We start from the raw sequence: 18,157 nt of genomic DNA, 5'->3' as shown, positions 1-18,157 counted from the left end.
TTGGAATATAACAGGTACAAACCACTAATGCAGTTGTCATTCTTCCACATACTCCTGTTCCTGATAAGCCCTCAATGCCAGATCATAAAACAAAGATTGCAAACCTCAGAGTGGAAATAAAGTCGTGTTACACAATTGTTTTGAAAATACCTCACCAAGTTTAGGTTTCCTTTGACATAGAGGAGCTTTGAGGGGAGTGATGTAAATAATTCCAGCTGGTTTTTTTTCTTAATTTCATTGAATTTTATTTACCTTTGTTTTGTTGTATTTAACGTTTTCACTTATTCTTTGAAATTTTTATACAATATATTTTGATCATGTTCTTTCCCCACCTCCCCCAGCTCTTCCCAGAGTCTCTCCACCTCCCCACCCAACTTCATGTTTTCTCTCTCTTTAGGAAACACACAAACAACAACCATGGAGTGCAGTTTGTGTTGAATGATGACTCCTGGGTGTGGGTTGTATCCTGGGTTGTGGTTGACATACCCATTGTCACTCCACTGGGGAAACTGCTTTCCCCTCTCCCAGCACTGGCAATGCAAATGGCTTCTCGGTTAGGGGTGGGATTTGTGCCCTCTTCCCTACCTCTGTGGTGGAATTTGTCTGCCTGGAGTTTATGAAGGGCGTGTGCATGCTGTCATAGTTCCCGTGAGTTCATATGTGCGTCTGCCCTGTTGTATGTGAATGTGCGAGCTGTCATAGTTCCCATGAGTTCATATATGCGTCTGCCCTGTTGTATGTGAATGTGCGAGCTGTCATAGTTCCCGTGAGTTCATATGTGCGTCTGCCCTGTTGTATGTGAATGTGCGAGCTGTCATAGTTCCCATGAGTTCATATGTGTGTCTGCCCTGTTGTACGTGAATGTACATGCTGTCATAGTTCCCATGAGTTCATATGTGTGTCTGCCCTGTTGTACGTGAATGTGCGTGCTGTCATAGCTCCTGTGAGTTCATATGTGCGTCTGCCCTGTTGTATGTGAATGTGTGTGCTGTCATAGCTCCCGTGAGTTCATATGTGCGGCTGCCCTGTTGTATGTGAAAAATGTTCTTTCCTTGAAGTCATCTACTACCTCTGGCTCTTAAAGTCTTTCTGCCCCCTCTTCCAAATGGACTCGGAACCCTGAGGAGAGGGTGTGATATAAGACATCCCAATTAGGGCTGAGCATTCCAAAGTCTTTGACTCTGCCCGTTGTAAGTCTCTACATTAATCACCATTCACTATGAGATCCTCCCTGATGAGAGTTGAGTGACATACTGAACTTTGGGTGTAGCAGTATTTTATTAGTTGTTCCATTGCTGTGTTCATTTAGCAGAATAATAATGGTAGGTTTTCCCCTGGGGCCCATGACCTATCTGGCCTCAGGTTCTTGGCCTCACTGACAGAGTCAGGTATGGGTTTCATCTTATAGAAGGAGATGGGAGGGCTCAGATCCAAGTGAAAAGGTGGGTGATTATCCCCCTAACATTCAAGCCACTATTGAACTTGTAGGCAAGTCATTAAACTGTGGTTCACTGGGCTTGTAGGTGAGCAAGATCGATCATTACTTTTCTCCTCTGATGTTGTACATAGCACTTTTCATCACTATGAACACTAGCCAGTAGCATGAAGCTTCTAGCTGGATGCCAGCTAGATTTCTCCATGTTGGGTCTTATGGCAAATTGTGGAGGGCAACCAATTGTAACACGAATTCCTAAACTGGCCTTTTAATTAAAAACCTGGAGCCAGATATTGGGGATAAATGCTCAAAGATCAGAGAGACAAAGGAACAAGCCACTGCCATGTCTTACCTCTGGAACTCCTCAGCCTGAAAAGCTCTCCAGCTGAAAAGGGCTTCAGTTCCCGTCTCCTCACGCCTTATATACCTTTCTCTGCCCAGCCGTCACTTCCTTCCTAGTGCTGGGATTAATGGTGTATGTGCTTCCCAAATACTGGGATTAAAGTTGTGAGATCTCAAGTGCTGGGATTAAAGGTGTATGCCACCACTGCCTGGCATGTATGTTTATCTAGTGGCTTGTTCTGGTCTCTGATCTTCAGGCAAACGTTATTAGGGTACACACAACCAATAGCACTGGTAATGTTTCCTGTAATGTTGGGAGGGGGCATGTGTGGGACCCCATTGGCCAACAACTCAAAAATATGTAACCCATTTCTGGTGTTAGGTTTTACTTGGTAGTATATGATGTCTGATTTGGATGTTGCACCTGCCCCCAGTTAGATGGAAACAGTATTTAAACTCCTTTTGTAGATGTATACATGTCAGGATGCTTTTACAGTCATTTCTTTCAAAAGTCTTTGTGTTGTCCCTCCCCATAATCCTTCTCTAGCCTGCCTTGTCTTATGGTTTGTTTTTTAATTGAGAAATTTTTTATTCATTTTACATACCAACCACAGATCCCCCTTACTTCCCTCTTCCCAGCCCCCCTAGCCCCCCCAACCCACCCTCCCATTCTCTTCTCTGAAAAGGTAAGGCCTCCCATGGGGAGTCAGCAAAGCCTGGTACATTCAGTTGAGGCAGGACTAAGCCCCTCTCCCGCATCAAGGATGAGCAAGGTGTCCCACCATAAGTAGTAGGCTCCAAAAAGCCAGCTCATGTACCATGGATAGATCCTGATCCTACTGCCAGGGGCCCCTGAAGCAGATCAAGCTTCACAACTGTCTTGCTTATGCAGAGGGCCTAATCCAGTCCCATGGAGGCTCCACAGCTGTTGGTCTAAAGTCTTTATGTTCTACTAGCTTGGTTTGGTTGTCTCTGTAGGTTTCCCCATCATGATCTTGACCCCCCTTGCTCATAGAATCCCTCTTCCCTCTCTTTGACTGGACTCCTGGAGCTCGGCCTGGTGCTTGGCTGTGGATCTCTGCATCTACTTCCATCAGTTACTGGATGAAGGCTCTATGATGACGGGATATTTATCTTACATTTAAAAAAAAAAACATTTAGAAGGAATTACCTTTTTTTAACCTTAACATGTTTTCATTCTGTGTTTAGTTTGTAAATGGTTTTTAGGTAACAACACTCTGAAAGTAAAGGTTAATTCAGTATTTTTCCTTTTCACCCATTCTACTCTTATTTCAAAGCATTGTATAAGAGCATTTCATTTTCAAACAGTAATGCTTACTAGGAACATCTGTGTTGTGGTAACGCCCGCTTTACCGATACCTGTTCACCATGTCCGAGAGGGGGCTGTGGATTAAAAAATAAGAGACAAGAGACAGTGGGTCATTCGCCACGGCTGAATGCCCAATGCCTTTTATTGAAAAAGGGAGAAAACCTTAAATACAGGCTTACAGCACAATGGAAGATCCCCGGAGGGCAGAAGTTCGCTAGGGAATGTTCTACATTCTTGCATCTAAGCTGTTTACACCAAATGCAGGATACAGGAACAAAGAACCTCTGGTGATCTCTCCGGTGATGGTTAGGTGAGAAGGAAACCGGCAGGGAATCTTAATAGGGAGGACTTCTGGTCAAGGTCGGCAAGCAAGGTGGCAGCCACTCACAGTGGGGGGCCAGGGCCCACACATCTGGGTGCTAGTAAAGCATCCTTGTTTTGTTTTTCTTTCAGCAGGGATTGATAGACCGTCATGCTGTGGGTTTTTATCAGATAGTGAACTGAAGCAATTGCCATGACTCTAGCACAGACATTAACATACTCCCCCATCTGCAGTTGGGCTTTACAGTACAGTTGTCTGTAAATAATACATGGGAATTCCATATCATAGAATTTATAAAGCTGAAGTGGATGCATCCAACCTGGGACAGGAATCACTGTCCAGGATCCTGAAGCCGATGGTGCTCCTCTCAACGATTTCTTGTCAGGTCATTATTGTGCCCAGATCGTGACCCCCAGAGAGACCACCAAAGACGAGCATGCCGGAATGCAAAAGCAAGGTTTAATTCTGGATATCCAAAAGCAATACAAGCCTAGGCAGGGACTTCGTCCAATACATCCAACACAGTGGAGGCTGGAGGAAGCGCCCACCTGTCTGCAAGCTCAGTTTTTAAAGGGAAAAGTCACAAGGTTACATCATTTAGGGGTGCTAGTACGGATACAATTCTGGTTGGCCTGCTTCTAGGGACTTCTAGAAATTACTTCTAAGGGAGTGGTTGCCCGCCACCATTTCTCATTGGCTGCCCTCAGGTGGGGGCATTTCTGTGGTCAGTTACCCTGAAAACCAGGGAGAGGACATTCCATAGTCTGGCAGGCATTCCCTCGTGACTATCTTGTGACTCTGTACTTTTACACTTCCTGGTTTCTGGAATCTGAACTGACTGGTTTCAGTAACTAATGGCCTATTCCCAAAAGGAGAAATCTTAGGCCTTAATTTTAGGGTGAAAGCATTTTGGTCTTATTTCTAAGATGGCTCATTTTGGTCTCACAATTATCATGTAACACTGTGTTATCAGGCCTTACACTGGCCACACCTCATCTCTGTCACATGGGTATTACACTGTCTCACATCATAAGAACAGTAAGATTTTTGAAAGAAAAATGGCACATAACTTTTTAATCAGCTCTTTATATTATTGGTTATATCTTTAATTTCTTACTGTGTCAAATTTAAAATTAAATTTTGCCCGGATAAATACTGTATATGGAGGAGGGGTGTGTGTTATTTGTGGGGTTTGGTACTGTTTGAGGGTCCAGACATCAGGCTGGGGTTCTGGAACATAACTCCTGCAGATAAGATGCAAATGACGTCTGCTGCTGTGCTCGAGTTTGGATGCCTGGCACAATGTGATTGTTGAACATGCTTCCCCTCTGTTCTGTGCATCACAGCATCTGGTATCCATGAGCATTTCCTACCTCTACGTTGAAAACCTGCTCATACATCCGTTCCCTTGGAAAGCCTCCTCTTCCAGGTTCTCCTGTGTTCCACTATGTAACATCCTCTGCCCTCGGACATTATGCACTGTCTCTTATCTTAGTCATGGTGATATAGGCTCTCATAAAACATTCCACCCGATAGGTAATGCCATAGTGGTAAGTCTACTCAGTTGTTGAAATAATAAGGATTATGTTAGTCAGAATTATGGTACATACTTGAAAAGAATTCTTAGCTGTCTTGGAGTCTCTGTTTTGGACACTTGGACTTAAGAATGTGGCATATGGCCGGGCGGTGGTGGCGCACGCCTTTAATCCCAGCACTCGGGAGGCAGAGGCAGGCGGATCTCTGCGAGTTCGAGGCCAGCCTGGGCTACCAAGTGAGTTCCAGGAAAGGCGCAAAGCTACGCAGAGAAACCCTGTCTCGAAAAAAACCAAAAAAAAAAAAAAAAAAAAAGAATGTGGCATATGCATATTCCTTGAAGGCATAAATGTGAGAGGTTTTCTTTTAATCACTTCATAACTCCTTGGGATTCTTTGCATAATATTAAGTAGAATTAAATTTCTCCTTGGTCCTCCATATAGTGTTTGCAGGATCTAGTTCTAAAAAAAAAATAAAAATTAAAATTAAAAAAAAAAAAAGCCTCCTCTTAGCCCACCCTTGTCCTCAGTACCGATCACTGTGACTGACAGTTTTTAAGTGTGTGTCTGTTCTAGACTGATCTTGAGGTTAGGCACCATGTTTTATCTATCTCTGGGTTTGTTACCTGGCACATTTGCTGGCTGTTTACGTGAGCATGGAATGGAATGGACAGTTGTTGGGAAGACAGCTGACTGTCTTTGTAAGGTGGGTACAGTGATTCTGGTCTTGTGCTACCAAAGGTCCCTTTACTTTTTCTTGTTGTCTCTCAAGTGGACTTTAATTGTGGAAAAATTCTGTTGTTGTACTGTATTAAGTAAAAGGTAATTTTCCTAATAATCAGTCAAATTCCTAGTTTTTGATGAGCTTGAGATAAGACTTGGCTGCTACCGTGATGGTTGATATTTAGCCAAGTGTAAGAATTTTTCAGGAAAGTTTTATCACTCATCAGTATGAAGGTTCATTGAATTTGGAATCCAGAGAATGCTTCCTATCTTCAGCTTGACTGTTTTTAGGCCACTGCAATCTCCACTTTTTGGGGTTCATTGGGACTGATTAGCAGGGTTGAGCTCATAGCTCATTTGGTAAAATGCTTACCTGAGTATAGTTCCCAGAACCCATACTTGAAAAGCTGACATGTTGGTACATGCTTATCAATTCTAGTGCAGGAGAGGCAGAAATAGGTGGGTCGCTGGGGCTCAGTTCACTGGCAGGCCCACCTAGTCTACTTGGCAAGCAAGTTCTAGGTCAGTGAGAGACTGTCCCCAAAATAAGATGGTCATTGCCTGAGGAACAATACCTGAGACTGTTGTCTGGCCTACACTAACACACATGTACATGTGTGCTTGCCCACATGAACATGCGTGTAACCCTGCCCACACCCCAGAAAAGTAAAAAACTGATAACTGCGTTATTCTCAAGTTGACAGTTGGTTGTTATTTGGATAGTAGCAAATGAAACAGGTATGAGCCAGTTTAAGATGCTAACTAATACCTAATGATTAAAAATTTTTAATGCAATGAAGTGTGTTTTCAGAATTCTAACCAAGAGAAGTATGCCCTACAAAGAGAAGTTGAGCTCAAGAGTCGGATGTTGGAAAGTTTGAGCTGTGAATGTGAAACAACAGAAAATGCAGCAGGAACAGCTGGAAATGCAGCTAAACAGAAGCCACAGGCAGGAAGTGAGCGGCCTGAAAAACAAGGTTTGGATCTGTGTCCGCAAAACAGCCTGTGTTGTTTAGATGCCTGTGAGCATGGGGGCGGGTTGGGGGGGGGTGCTCAAGGACTAGCTGTGCAAAAAGGCCAGAGATCAGTTTCCTCTAGCTTCATGTTTTGAGTGGAAACACTGAGAAATAAGCTACGGAAGGAATTTGTGTACGTACTAGCCTTCTAATGACGTGAAATTATTTATTTAATTATTTAAATTGGGTATTGAATATTTGTTTTTGGAATATTTGTAATATTGGTGATCAGTATGGCCTCCTTATAGCATGTGGTGTGGTTCACCTTGCAAGAGAACTAACTAGTCCTGTAGCAGTTCCTGCAGTTAGTAATGTGCTGCTACTCCGCATACAAACCAGTACTGTCTGGTGAGTTAATGTGCTTTAGAGGTGAAACAAGTGTTTATGAAAGAAAAAGTTAGGGAAGATCCAGTTTCTGAACAAAGCTTGTGAAGGATGTCGTCTTATCTCCATGGTGACGGAACAGGATGCTAATGGCTGGCAAACAGGAACTAGAGCTGTCAGCTGCTATTTGACTGCGGCTGTCGGGCAGTAAGTCCCGGGACTGAACTTGTGCCGTGCTCTGCTGCTGATTCCTCATGTGCTGGCTCCGCTGTAAACAGGGCAGCTGTTCAGTGAGCGCCCTTCACTCTCAGAACCCCCGGCTGCCCTGGACCTCCAGTTTCCTCCAAGAAGTCTAGGGCTCTGCTTATCCTTCTCTTCATGTGCAGTTTGTGCCCTGTTTTTTGGGGGTTTTTGTTGTTGTTGTTGTTGTTGTTGTTGTTGTTGTTAGTTTTTCAGATCCTACTCTATGAAAACTTGATAAGATTTCTTTAATGCCCTATTTTCTCAGAAGTCTGTTTTTCAATTTTTAGTATTTTTATAGTGTCTTTTAATAGTTTTCCATGTCTGTTTCCACCTATAATTTTTATTAAACTACAACATAATTTTCCATTTGAATAATGGTATCGGTGAAATCATATTTAAGTAAATAATGCTTTTGTATAATACAGAATCATCTTGCCTGTAGCTCTGACAGGTAGTAATCCTGTTTGCAGCTAATCTGATTAGAGACATGGGTAACTGGAAATGATGTATTCTTGTCTTTCATTCCTGCATGGATTTAGCAGTCGCCCTAATTACCTAAGCAGATATGATAGAGGAAATATTTGGGACTAGGTAAAGCAAAGATAATTATAAAGATGATAATTATAAAGAATTCTTTTTATTGAAGAAAGAGTAAATATTAAAAAATGGTGTTGCCGATATTCTCAAACCATTTGTTTTAAAATTCTCAAGGTTTACTCATTATCTTTGTCTTATTTCTCATGTTGAATCTGTCACTGAATTCCAAGAGTTGACCTATAAGATCTCTCGGTAGCTCCTGTCCCTGTAGTCCAGACCATCATCACACTGCTGTGGTCTTCTGATCAGGTTACCTGCTTGTGTCGTTGTTACCCATGTCTCTTCTTAAGGGCTGGGGATGAGGACTGCTTCCCGTTCTTTACAGCTGCCTGGTATTTGGTTATACCACCTTCAGTTGCCTCGAAACAAGTCAGGTCTACTTGGGTGACTAGTGTGGGTTATTCCTGAATTTCTAGAATAGTATAGGTCACTGTTTAAAAGACGCTTAGTGGGTGGGGATGTAACTTGGTGAGAGATGTTTAACTTGCAAACCCAAGACCCTGTGTTCAGTTCCCAGCACTGCAGTGGGGAGGGAGAGGTGCTTTGCTCATGTCACTGAGATCCAGTGAGTTTCTGTAGAGTAGCATCTGGAAAATCAGGTCTAGACTCTAAATACAGTTTTCAGGATGGAAAGTCAAAGGAACTCAAGGAACCCTCAGTTCAAAGGTTGTGCCTCTTTCTCTTTTCCTGATTTAGTTAGAGACACTGAAAGTGGAACTAGATGAAGCAAGGTTAAGTGAAAAGCAGCTGAAGCAGAAGCTGGATCACCAAGAGGAAGTTCTCACTCGCAAATCGGAAGAGCTCTGGCTAATGTCTGGGCAGCGCATGGGCAATAGCACGTCTTCAGAGGTGCTGGCTCTTCAGATTGAGCTAACTCAAATGGAAGGTGTGATAGTGAGCTTGGCAAAATCTGGTTTACGTTTCCTTTATTCTCTTTCTTTTAAAAATATTTGTGGGGTGGGGGAGGGTTTCCTTTCATACCACTCCTCAGATTTGTAGCATTACTTTCTTGAACAGAAGAGAGCAATGGGGCTCCCTCCTAAGGGAGCATGGATGATTGACATGCTCTGACCAGCATTAAGTGCAAGAGGAGCTTCAAGTTACAACCTGCCAACCGGCTCCTCCTCCCAGCCCAATGCATACACTGCTCCGAGGAGCAAAACAGTTTACAGTAAAGGTGCAGAGAGCAGGCAGGGAGCTGTGTTAGCTTGTATTAACACTGATTCCGAGAAAACTAGCTAGCTCCCTCTTCGTAGTCTCTTTTAAATCTGGAAAATGGGACTACTAACAGAACCTGCTTTTCAGGGTTGGGGGTGGTGAGTGTACCACGGCTGAAGATAGCTGATGCTTGTGAGTTTCCTGTCAGTGCTGTTGGTGTCTCCGGTGACAGGCAGAGTGACAGGTGCTGTTGACACAGATCAATACCAAAGAAGTGAAAGCCTGTGGCCTGAAGCCAAGCAGCTGAAGAGCAAGCAGTGGGTAGCAATCACTATATCTCACATTGTTTGACCCCAACAACCATTTCACATATTTGTTGAATGATATAGGAATACCTCTGTGTGTGTATGTGTGTGTGTGCGTGTGTGCATGTGTGTGTGTGTGTGTGTGTGTGTGTGTGTGTGTGTGTGTGTGTGTGTGTGTGTGTATGCTGAAACATTAAACAAACTGAGACACTGCACATGCCTCCTTTGATTACTCCATGTCTCCCAGCCCCAGGCCCTCTGCTTTCCTCCTGGGTGACTCAGGTCTGTGTGTGAACTGGTCCTTTTTTGTATCTAGATCGCTGTTCATGGCTGTTCTTATACATACAACCAGAAAACACATCTGACTCTGTGGCTTGATTTATTTCACATAAAGTACACTTATTCCACATTTTATTTTATTCGTGGAGATCTTTTACTACACATGCCAAAATTACATACTATCTCTGTGTGTGCATGTTTTCATGTATGCAGGTGCACATGTGTGTGCAGATGCAGACAGAGGCGAGAGGAAAACCTGAAGTGTCCTTCTTCAGGCTCCACCCACTGGTTCTCATTTCTTTGTGTTGCACAGGGTCTTTCACTGGCCGAGAACTCACCAAGTTGTCTGGGCTGGCCAGCCAGTGAGCGCTAGGGATCTGCTTGTTTCTCCAGCACTGGGATTTCAAGCATCTGCCACCATACCTGCTTTTGTTCTGTGGCTTCAGAGACTCTAACTCAGGTCCCCTTGCTTGGAAAGAGCGTTTTCCCGACTGAGCCATCTCACCAGCCCCCAAACGATACACTTTTAACTCCACTCCCTAGTTTTCCATTACTGATCAGTTTACTTAGCCATTTCCCTTTTCCTAGAGGTTTTAGCTTTTAATCAACCCTTTGCTGCAGAAGACACCCTGAAGGCCTCTACAGTGAGGGTCACCTCCGGTTCTTGCCTTACAGAATCCTTGAGCTCGATCTGATCATCAGAGATGAAGATGGAAACATACTGGACCCTGACAACACCAGCATCATCAGCTTGTTCCATGCTCATGAGGAGGCTACTGAAAAGATCACAGAGCGCATCAAAGAAGAAATGGTGAGCTTTGTTCTGGAGGCTTTGTCCAAGCAAAGCTGGCATTTAGCACATCCTAAACTTAATAGGCCAGTGGACTGCACTGTGTCATTCAAAGGGTCATCTGTCCTACAACCTGAGATGATCGGTAATAATGCAGGCTTTATTAAGTTTGTGTACTTGGATCTGTAAGTCATTAGGCATGCATCCCACAAGTAGTTAAATGCTAGGCATGTTTCCCAGTCTCGGAGCTTTTAGATTCTAGAGTAAAGAAGAGAAGAAAGATAGCAAAATGTAAATTAATTAAAAAATTGCAGCTAATAAAATAAAGTAGGCACTGTGAGTCAGGGGTTGCTCTAAGAGGTTTGGGCAGGAAAGATCTCTTGGAGGAGTGAAAGAATAATGTGGAAGCCACCAGTACTGAGGCTCTTGGTGACGGTTGCCTTTGTAGTTCCTGTTCAAATACTCAAATTTTTTATTTTCTGAATTGCCTCAGTTTGGATTTTATTGATTCTACTTTCTTATCGGTTCTTGAACAGTTTTATACATTTCCTTACACTCTTTGTGTTTCCTTGGATTTTATTTAAAGGAGTTTATTCATATCTTTACATGGTGTGTGCATTTTCCTTGATTTCTTTTTTTTTTTTCTTCCTTCTTATCTTTATTTTATGGATGAGTGCTCTAACTGTACGTATGCATTTATGCCAGAAGAGGGCGTCAGATCTCCCTAGAGATGGCTGTGAGCCACCATGTGGTTGCTGCAAACTGAACTCAGAACATCTGGAAGAGCAGCCACTGTTCTTAACCGCTGAGCCATCTCTCCAGCCCCTTCCTTGAATTCTTAATGAGATTTTTCCCATTTCTTTCTTAAGGGTGTCTATGATCTTCATACATGTTGTAGTAAGGTCTTTTCGATGTGCTTCTGGTAGGTTGGAATATTGAGTGCCTGCTGTGTTACAGTGATTGGACTCTAGTGGAGACGTTGTCCTGGCTGTTAGTGACTGTTTTTATGCCGATGTCCAGGCATGTGGGACTGGGAAGATTACAGGTCTGTGTGCTGATATCTGCTTGTTGTCTCTGTTGGGTGAGGGCTTTGTTCCTTGGTTCCTGATCCTCCCTGATCTGTGTGGTGGCTGTGTGCTGTGTGTTAGGAAATTTTCTGTGGCCTGGTTTCCTTTTCCTGCTCGAGTGATGTGTTTCCAGGTTATGCTTGCTAGTGTTGGAAGCTGGGATAATCAGGTTAGTTGGGGGAAGAAAGGTTGGAGGAGAGCTTTGTGATCTGTTGGGAATGGGATGAGAGAGGAAAGGGAGATAACACACTGCAGTAGACTCAGGTGGGCATGAGACTGGGCAGAATTGGATCTGAGAATCAGAAGTAGAGAGGTGGAAGGGCCATCAGCTTACTTGTTACCCTGGCAGGAGGGGCCTTTGTGTTAGCCAAAATAAACATCTCAAGATCAGCCATGGTTGTAGATAACCTTATATTTATTGAACACTATAAACACAATGATAGGACAAGACATGTGCAATAAGACTGAGAAAGGCTTTTAGATCTGTGTTATGAGAGCTGTTGCGGCTGTTGCTGCTACTGTTCATGTTGTTGTGGCTGAAGCTATTCTTGCAGTTCCTTCTGTTGTTCCTGTTGGTTGCTGCTGTTGTTATTCCTGTTGCTGATTTGTTGCTGATTCTGTTGTTGATATTACTGTTGCTGCTCTTCACAGTCAGGGCTAGGCCCAGGCCCACATCTCTTCTTGTTGGGCCCAGGTCTCTTCAGGATCAGGAGTAGGAGCAGGTCTGAATCTCTTCTTGTTTATGCTCAGGCCTCTTCAGAATCAGGAATAGGCCCAGGCCCACATCTCTTCTTCTGGCCCAAGCCTCTGCATGGTCTGGAGTAGGCTCAGGCCCATAACTCTTCTTATTAGGGCACAGTCATCTTTAAGTTCAGTGGTAGGCTTCGCCCACATATCACTTGTTGGGCCCAGGCTTCTTCAGGGTCAGAGATAGGCCCAGGCCCACATCTCCGCTTGTTGGGGCCCGGGCCTCTTCAGGATCAGGGGTAAGCCCAGGCCCACATCTCTTCTTGTTAGGGCCCAGGCCTCTTCAGGATCAGGAATAGGCCCAGGCCCACATCTCCTCTTTTTGGGGCCCGGGCCTCTTCAGGATCAGGGGTAGGCCCAGGCCTTCATCTCTCTAGTTGGGCCCAGGCCTCTTCAGGGTCAGGGGTAGGCCCAGGCCCACATCTCTTGTTGTTAGGGCCCAGGCCTCTTCAGGGTCAGGGATAGGCCCAGACCCACATCTCTTCTTTTTGGGTCCAGGCCTCTTCAGGGTCAGGGGTAGGCCCAGGCCCACACCTCTTCTTGTTGTGGCCCAGGCCTCTTCAGGTTCAGGGGTAGGTCCAGGCCCACATCTCTTCTTGTTGGGGCCCAGGCCTCTACAGAATCAGGTATAGGCCCAGGCCTTCATCTCTCTAGTTGGGCACAGGCCTCTTCAGGGTCAGGGGTAGGCCCAGACCCACATCTCTTCTTTTTGGGCCCAGGCCTCTTCAGAATCAGGAATAGGCCCAGGCCCACATCTCTTCTTGTTGGGCCCAGGCCTCTTCAGGTTCAGGAGTAGACTCAGGCCCACATCTCTTCTTGTGGGGTTCAGCCCTCTTCAGGATCAGGGGTAGGCCCAGGCCCACATCTCCTCTTGTTGGGGCCCAGGCCTCTTCAGGATCAGGGGTAGGCCCAGGCCTTCATCTCTCTAGTTGGGCCCAGGCCTCTTCAGGGTCAGGGGTAGGCCAAGGCCCACATCTATTCTTGTTGGGGCACAGGCCTCTACAGAATCAGGTATAGGCCCAGGCCTTCATCTCTCTAGTTGGGCCCAGGCCTCTTCAGGGTCAGGGGTAGGCCCAGGCCCACATCTCTTGTTGTTAGGGCCCAGGCCTCTTCAGGGTCAGGGATAGGCCCAGACCCACATCTCTTCTTTTTGGGTTCAGGCCTCTTCAGGGTCAGGGGTAGGCCCAGGCCCACACCTCTTCTTGTTGGGCCCAGGCCTCTTCAGGTTCAGGAGTAGGCCCAGGCCCACATCTCCTCTTGTTGGGGCCCGTGCCTCTTCAGGATCAGGGGGAGGCCCAGGCCTTCATCTCTCTAGTTGGGCCCAGGCCTCTTCAGGGTCAGGGGTAGGTCCAGGCCCACATCTCTTCTTGTTGGGGCCCAGGCCTCTACAGAATCAGGTATAGGCCCAGGCCTTCATCTCTCTAGTTGGGCCCAGGCCTCTTCAGGGTCAGGGGTAGGCCCAGACCCACATCTCTTCTTTTTGGGCCCAGGCCTCTTCAGAATCAGGAATAGGCCCAGGCCCACATCTCTTCTTGTTGGGCCCAGGCCTCTTCAGGTTCAGGAGTAGACTCAGGCCCACATCTCTTCTTGTGGGGTTCAGCCCTCTTCAGGATCAGGGGTAGGCCCAGGCCTTCATCTCTCTAGTTGGGCCCAGGCCTCTTCAGGGTCAGGGGTAGGCCCAGGCCCACATCTCTTCTTCTGGCCCAGGCCTCTGCATGGTCTGGAGTAGGCTCAGGCCCATAACTCTTCTTATTAGGGCACAGTCATCTTTAAGTTCAGTGGTAGGCTTCGCCAAATATCACTTGTTGGGCCCAGGCTTCTTCAGGGTCAGAGATAGGCCCAGGCCCACATCTCCGCTTGTTGGGGCCCGGGCCTCTTCAGGATCAGGGGTAACCCAGGCCCACATCTCTTGTTGTTAGGGCCCAGGCCTCTTCAGGAACAGGAGTAGGCCCAGGCCCACATCTCCTCTTGTTGGGGCCCGGGCCTCTTCAGGATCAGGGGTAGGCCCAGGCCTTCATCTCTCTAGTTGGGCCCAGGCCTCTTCAGGGTCAGGGGTAGGCCCAGGCCCACATCTCTTGTTGTTAGGGCCCAGGCCTCTTCAGGGTCAGGGATAGGCCCAGACCCACATCTCTTCTTTTTGGGTCCAGGCCTCTTCAGGGTCAGGGGTAGGCCCAGGCCCTCACCTCTTCTTGTTGGGCCCAGGCCTCTTCAGGTTCAGGAGTAGACTCAGGCCCACATCTCTTCTTGTGGGGTTCAGACTCTTCAGGATCAGGAGTAGGCCCAGGCCCACATCTCCTCTTGTTGTGGGCCGGGCCTCTTCAGGATCAGGGGTAGGACCAGGCCTTCATTTCTCTAGTTTGGCCCAGGCCTCTTCAGGGTCCGGGGTAGGCCCAGGCCCACATCTCTTCTTGTTGGGGCCCAGGCCTCTACAGAATCAGGTATAGGCCCAGGCCCACATCTCTCTAGTTGGGCCCAGGCTTCTTCAGGGTCAGGGGTAGGCCCAGGCCCACACCTCTTCTTGTTGGGCCCAGGCCTCTTCAGGTTCAGGAGTAGGCCCAGGCCCACATCTCCTCTTGTTGGGGCCCAGGCCTCTTCAGGATCAGGGGTAGGCCCAGGCCTTCATCTCTCTAGTTGGGCCCAGGCCTCTTCAGGGTCAGGGGTAGGTCCAGGTCCACATCTCTTCTTTTAGGGCCCAGGCTTCTTCAGAATCAGGAATAGGCCCAGGCCCACATCTCTTCTTGTTGGGCCCAGGCCTCTTCAGGTTCAGGAGTAGACTCAGGCCCACATCTCTTCTTGTGGGGTTCAGCCCTCTTCAGGATCAGGGGTAGGCCCAGGCCTTCATCTCTCTAGTTAGGCCCAGGCCACTTCAGGGTCAGGGGTAGGCCCAGGCCCACATATCTTGTTGTTAGGGCCCAGGCCTCTTCAGGGTCAGGGATAGGCCCAGACCCACATCTCTTCTTTTTGGGTCCAGGCCTCTTCAGGGTCAGGGGTAGGCCCAGGCCCTCACCTCTTCTTGTTGGGCCCAGGCCTCTTCAGGTTCAGGAGTAGACTCAGGCCCACATCTCTTCTTGTGGGGTTCAGACTCTTCAGGATCAGGAGTAGGCCCAGGCCCACATCTCCTCTTGTTGTGGGCCGGGCCTCTTCAGGATCAGGGGTAGGCCCAGGCCCACATCTCCTCTTGTTGGGGCCCAGGCCTCTACAGAATCAGGTATAGGCCCAGGCCTTCATCTCTCTAGTTGGGCCCAGGCCTCTTCAGGGTCAGGGGTAGGCTCAGGCCCACATCTCTTCTTGTTGGGCCCAGGCCTCTTCAGGGTCAGGGATAGGCCCAGGCCCACGCATCTTCTTGTTGGGCCCAGGCCTCTTCAGCGTCAGGAGTAATCTCAGGCCCACATCTCTTCTTGTGGCCCAGGCCTCTTCATGGTCTGGTGTAGGCTCAGGCCCATAACTCTTCTTATTAGGTCACAGTCATCTTTAAGCTCAGGGGTAGGCTTCGCCCACATATCTTCTTTTTGGGCCCAGGCCTCTTCAGTATCAGGGATAGGCCCAGGAACACATCTCTTCTGGTTGGACACAGGCCGCGTTAGAGTATTGAATCCACCCAGGCCCACACATTTTTTTGTTAGGGCCCAAGTCACTTCAGAGTCAGGGCTAGGCCCAGGCCCACACCTCTTCTTGTTGGGCCCAGGTCTCTTCAGGGTCAGGGGTAAGCCCAGGCCCACATCTCTTCTTGTTGGGGCCCAGGCCTCTACAGAATCAGGTATAGGCCCAGGCCTTCATCTCTCTATTTGGGCCCAGGCCTCTTCAGGGTCCGGGGTAGGCCCAGGCCCACACCTCTTCTTGTTAGGGCCCAGGCCTCTTCAGAGTTTGTGGTAGGCCCAGGTCTACATCTCTTCTTGTTGGACCCAGGCCTCTTCAGGGTCAGAGATAGGCCCAGGCCCACATCTCCTCTTGTTGGGGCCCGGGCCTCTTCAGGATCAGGGGTAGGCCCAGGCCTTCATCTCTCTAGTTGGGCCCAGGCCTCTTCAGGGTCCGGGTTAGGCCCAGGCCCACACCTCTTCTTGTTGGGCCCAGGCCTCTTCAGGTTCAGGAGTAGACTCAGACCCACATCTCTTCTTGTGGGGTTCAACCCTCTTCAGGATCAGGAATAGGCTCAGGCCCACATCTCTTCTTGTTGGGCCCAGGCCTCTTCAGGGTCAGGGATAGGCCCAGGCCCACGCATCTTCTTGTTGGGCCCAGGCCTCTTCAGCGTCAGGAGTAATCTCAGGCCCACATCTCTTCTTGTGGCCCAGGCCTCTTCATGGTCTGGTGTAGACTCAGGCCCATAACTCTTCTTATTAGGTCACAGTCATCTTTAAGCTCAGGGGTAGGCATCGCCCACATATCTTCTTTTTGGGCCCAGGCCTCTTCAGTATCAGGGATAGGCCCAGGAACACATCTCTTCTGGTTGGACACAGGCCGCGTTAGAGTAATGAATCCACCCAGGCCCACACATTTTTTTGTTAGGGCCCAGGTCACTTCAGAGTCAGGGCTAGGCCCAGGCCCACACCTCTTCTTGTTGGGCCCAGGTCTCTTCAGGGTCAGGGGTAGGCCCAGGCCCACATCTCTTCTTGTTGGGGCCCAGGCCTCTACAGAATCAGGTATAGGCCCAGGCCTTCATCTCTCTAGTTGGGCCCAGGCCTCTTCAGGGTCTGGGGTAGGCCCAGGCCCACACCTCTTCTTGTTAGGGCCCAGGCTTCTTCAGGGTCTGTGGTAGGCCCAGGTCCACATCTCTTCTTGTTGGGCCCAGGCCTCTTCAGGGTCAGAGATAGGCCCAGGCCCACATCTCCTCTTGTTGGGGCCCGGGCCTCTTCAGGATCAGGGGTAGGCCCAGGCCTTCATCTCTCTAGTTGGGCCCAGGCCTCTTCAGGGTCCGGGTTAGGCCCAGGCCCACACCTCTTCTTGTTGGGCCCAGGCCTCTTCAGGTTCAGGAGTAGACTCAGACCCACATCTCTTCTTGTGGGGTTCAACCCTCTTCAGGATCAGGAATAGGCTCAGGCCCACATCTCTTCTTGTTGGGCCCAGGCCTCTTCAGGGTCAGGGATAGGCCCAGGCCCACGCATCTTCTTGTTGGGCCCAGGCCTCTTCAGCGTCAGGAGTAATCTCAGGCCCACATCTCTTCTTGTGGCCCAGGCCTCTTCATGGTCTGGTGTAGACTCAGGCCCATAACTCTTCTTATTAGGTCACAGTCATCTTTAAGCTCAGGGGTAGGCTTCGCCCACATATCTTCTTTTTGGGCCCAGGCCTCTTCAGTATCAGGGATAGGCCCAGGAACACATCTCTTCTGGTTGGACACAGGCCGCGTTAGAGTAATGAATCCACCCAGGCCCACACATTTTTTTGTTAGGGCCCAGGTCACTTCAGAGTCAGGGCTAGGCCCAGGCCCACACCTCTTCTTGTTGGGCCCAGGTCTCTTCAGGGTCAGGGGTAGGCCCAGGCCCACATCTCTTCTTGTTGGGGCCCAGGCCTCTACAGAATCAGGTATAGGCCCAGGCCTTCATCTCTCTAGTTGGGCCCAGGCCTCTTCAGGGTCTGGGGTAGGCCCAGGCCCACACCTCTTCTTGTTAGGGCCCAGGCTTCTTCAGGGTCTGTGGTAGGCCCAGGTCCACATCTCTTCTTGTTGGGCCCAGGCCTCTTCAGGGTCAGAGATAGGCCCAGGCCCACATCTCCTCTTGTTTGGGCCCGGGCCTCTTCAGGATCAGGGGTAAGCCCAGGCCCACATCTCTTGTTGTTAGGGCCCAGGTCTCTTCAGGATCAGGAGTAGGCCCAGGCCCACATCTCCTCTTGTTGGGGCCCGGGCCTCATCAGGATCAGGGGTAGGCCCAGGCCTTCATCTCTCTAGTTGGGCCCAGGCCTCTTCAGGGTCAGGGGTAGGCCCAGGCCCACACCTCTTCTTGTTGGGCCCAGGCCT

The 18,157-nt window shown here is 48.4% G+C and overlaps 1 protein-coding gene across 1 annotated transcript in view; it reads left to right on the top strand.

Annotated features, from left to right (window-relative positions):
- The window catches only part of LOC107402420 (protein Spindly-like), a 40,878-nt gene that overhangs the window by 2,109 nt on the left and 20,612 nt on the right, over window positions 1-18,157 (top strand). The window contains exons 2-4 of the mRNA XM_076578163.1: window positions 6,496-6,661; window positions 8,561-8,750; window positions 10,282-10,417. Of these exons, the coding sequence (XP_076434278.1) occupies window positions 6,590-6,661; window positions 8,561-8,750; window positions 10,282-10,301 (282 nt within the window). The 5' untranslated portion in view covers window positions 6,496-6,589 and the 3' untranslated portion in view covers window positions 10,302-10,417. The remainder of the gene's footprint in view (window positions 1-6,495; window positions 6,662-8,560; window positions 8,751-10,281; window positions 10,418-18,157) is intronic.

This window comes from Peromyscus maniculatus, chromosome 8 (genome assembly GCF_049852395.1).
Source record: "Peromyscus maniculatus bairdii isolate BWxNUB_F1_BW_parent chromosome 8, HU_Pman_BW_mat_3.1, whole genome shotgun sequence".
Classification (NCBI taxonomy): Eukaryota; Metazoa; Chordata; class Mammalia; order Rodentia; family Cricetidae; genus Peromyscus; species Peromyscus maniculatus.
The sequence above is the reverse complement of the archived record's forward strand: the minus strand, read 5'-3'. Positions and strand labels throughout refer to the sequence as shown.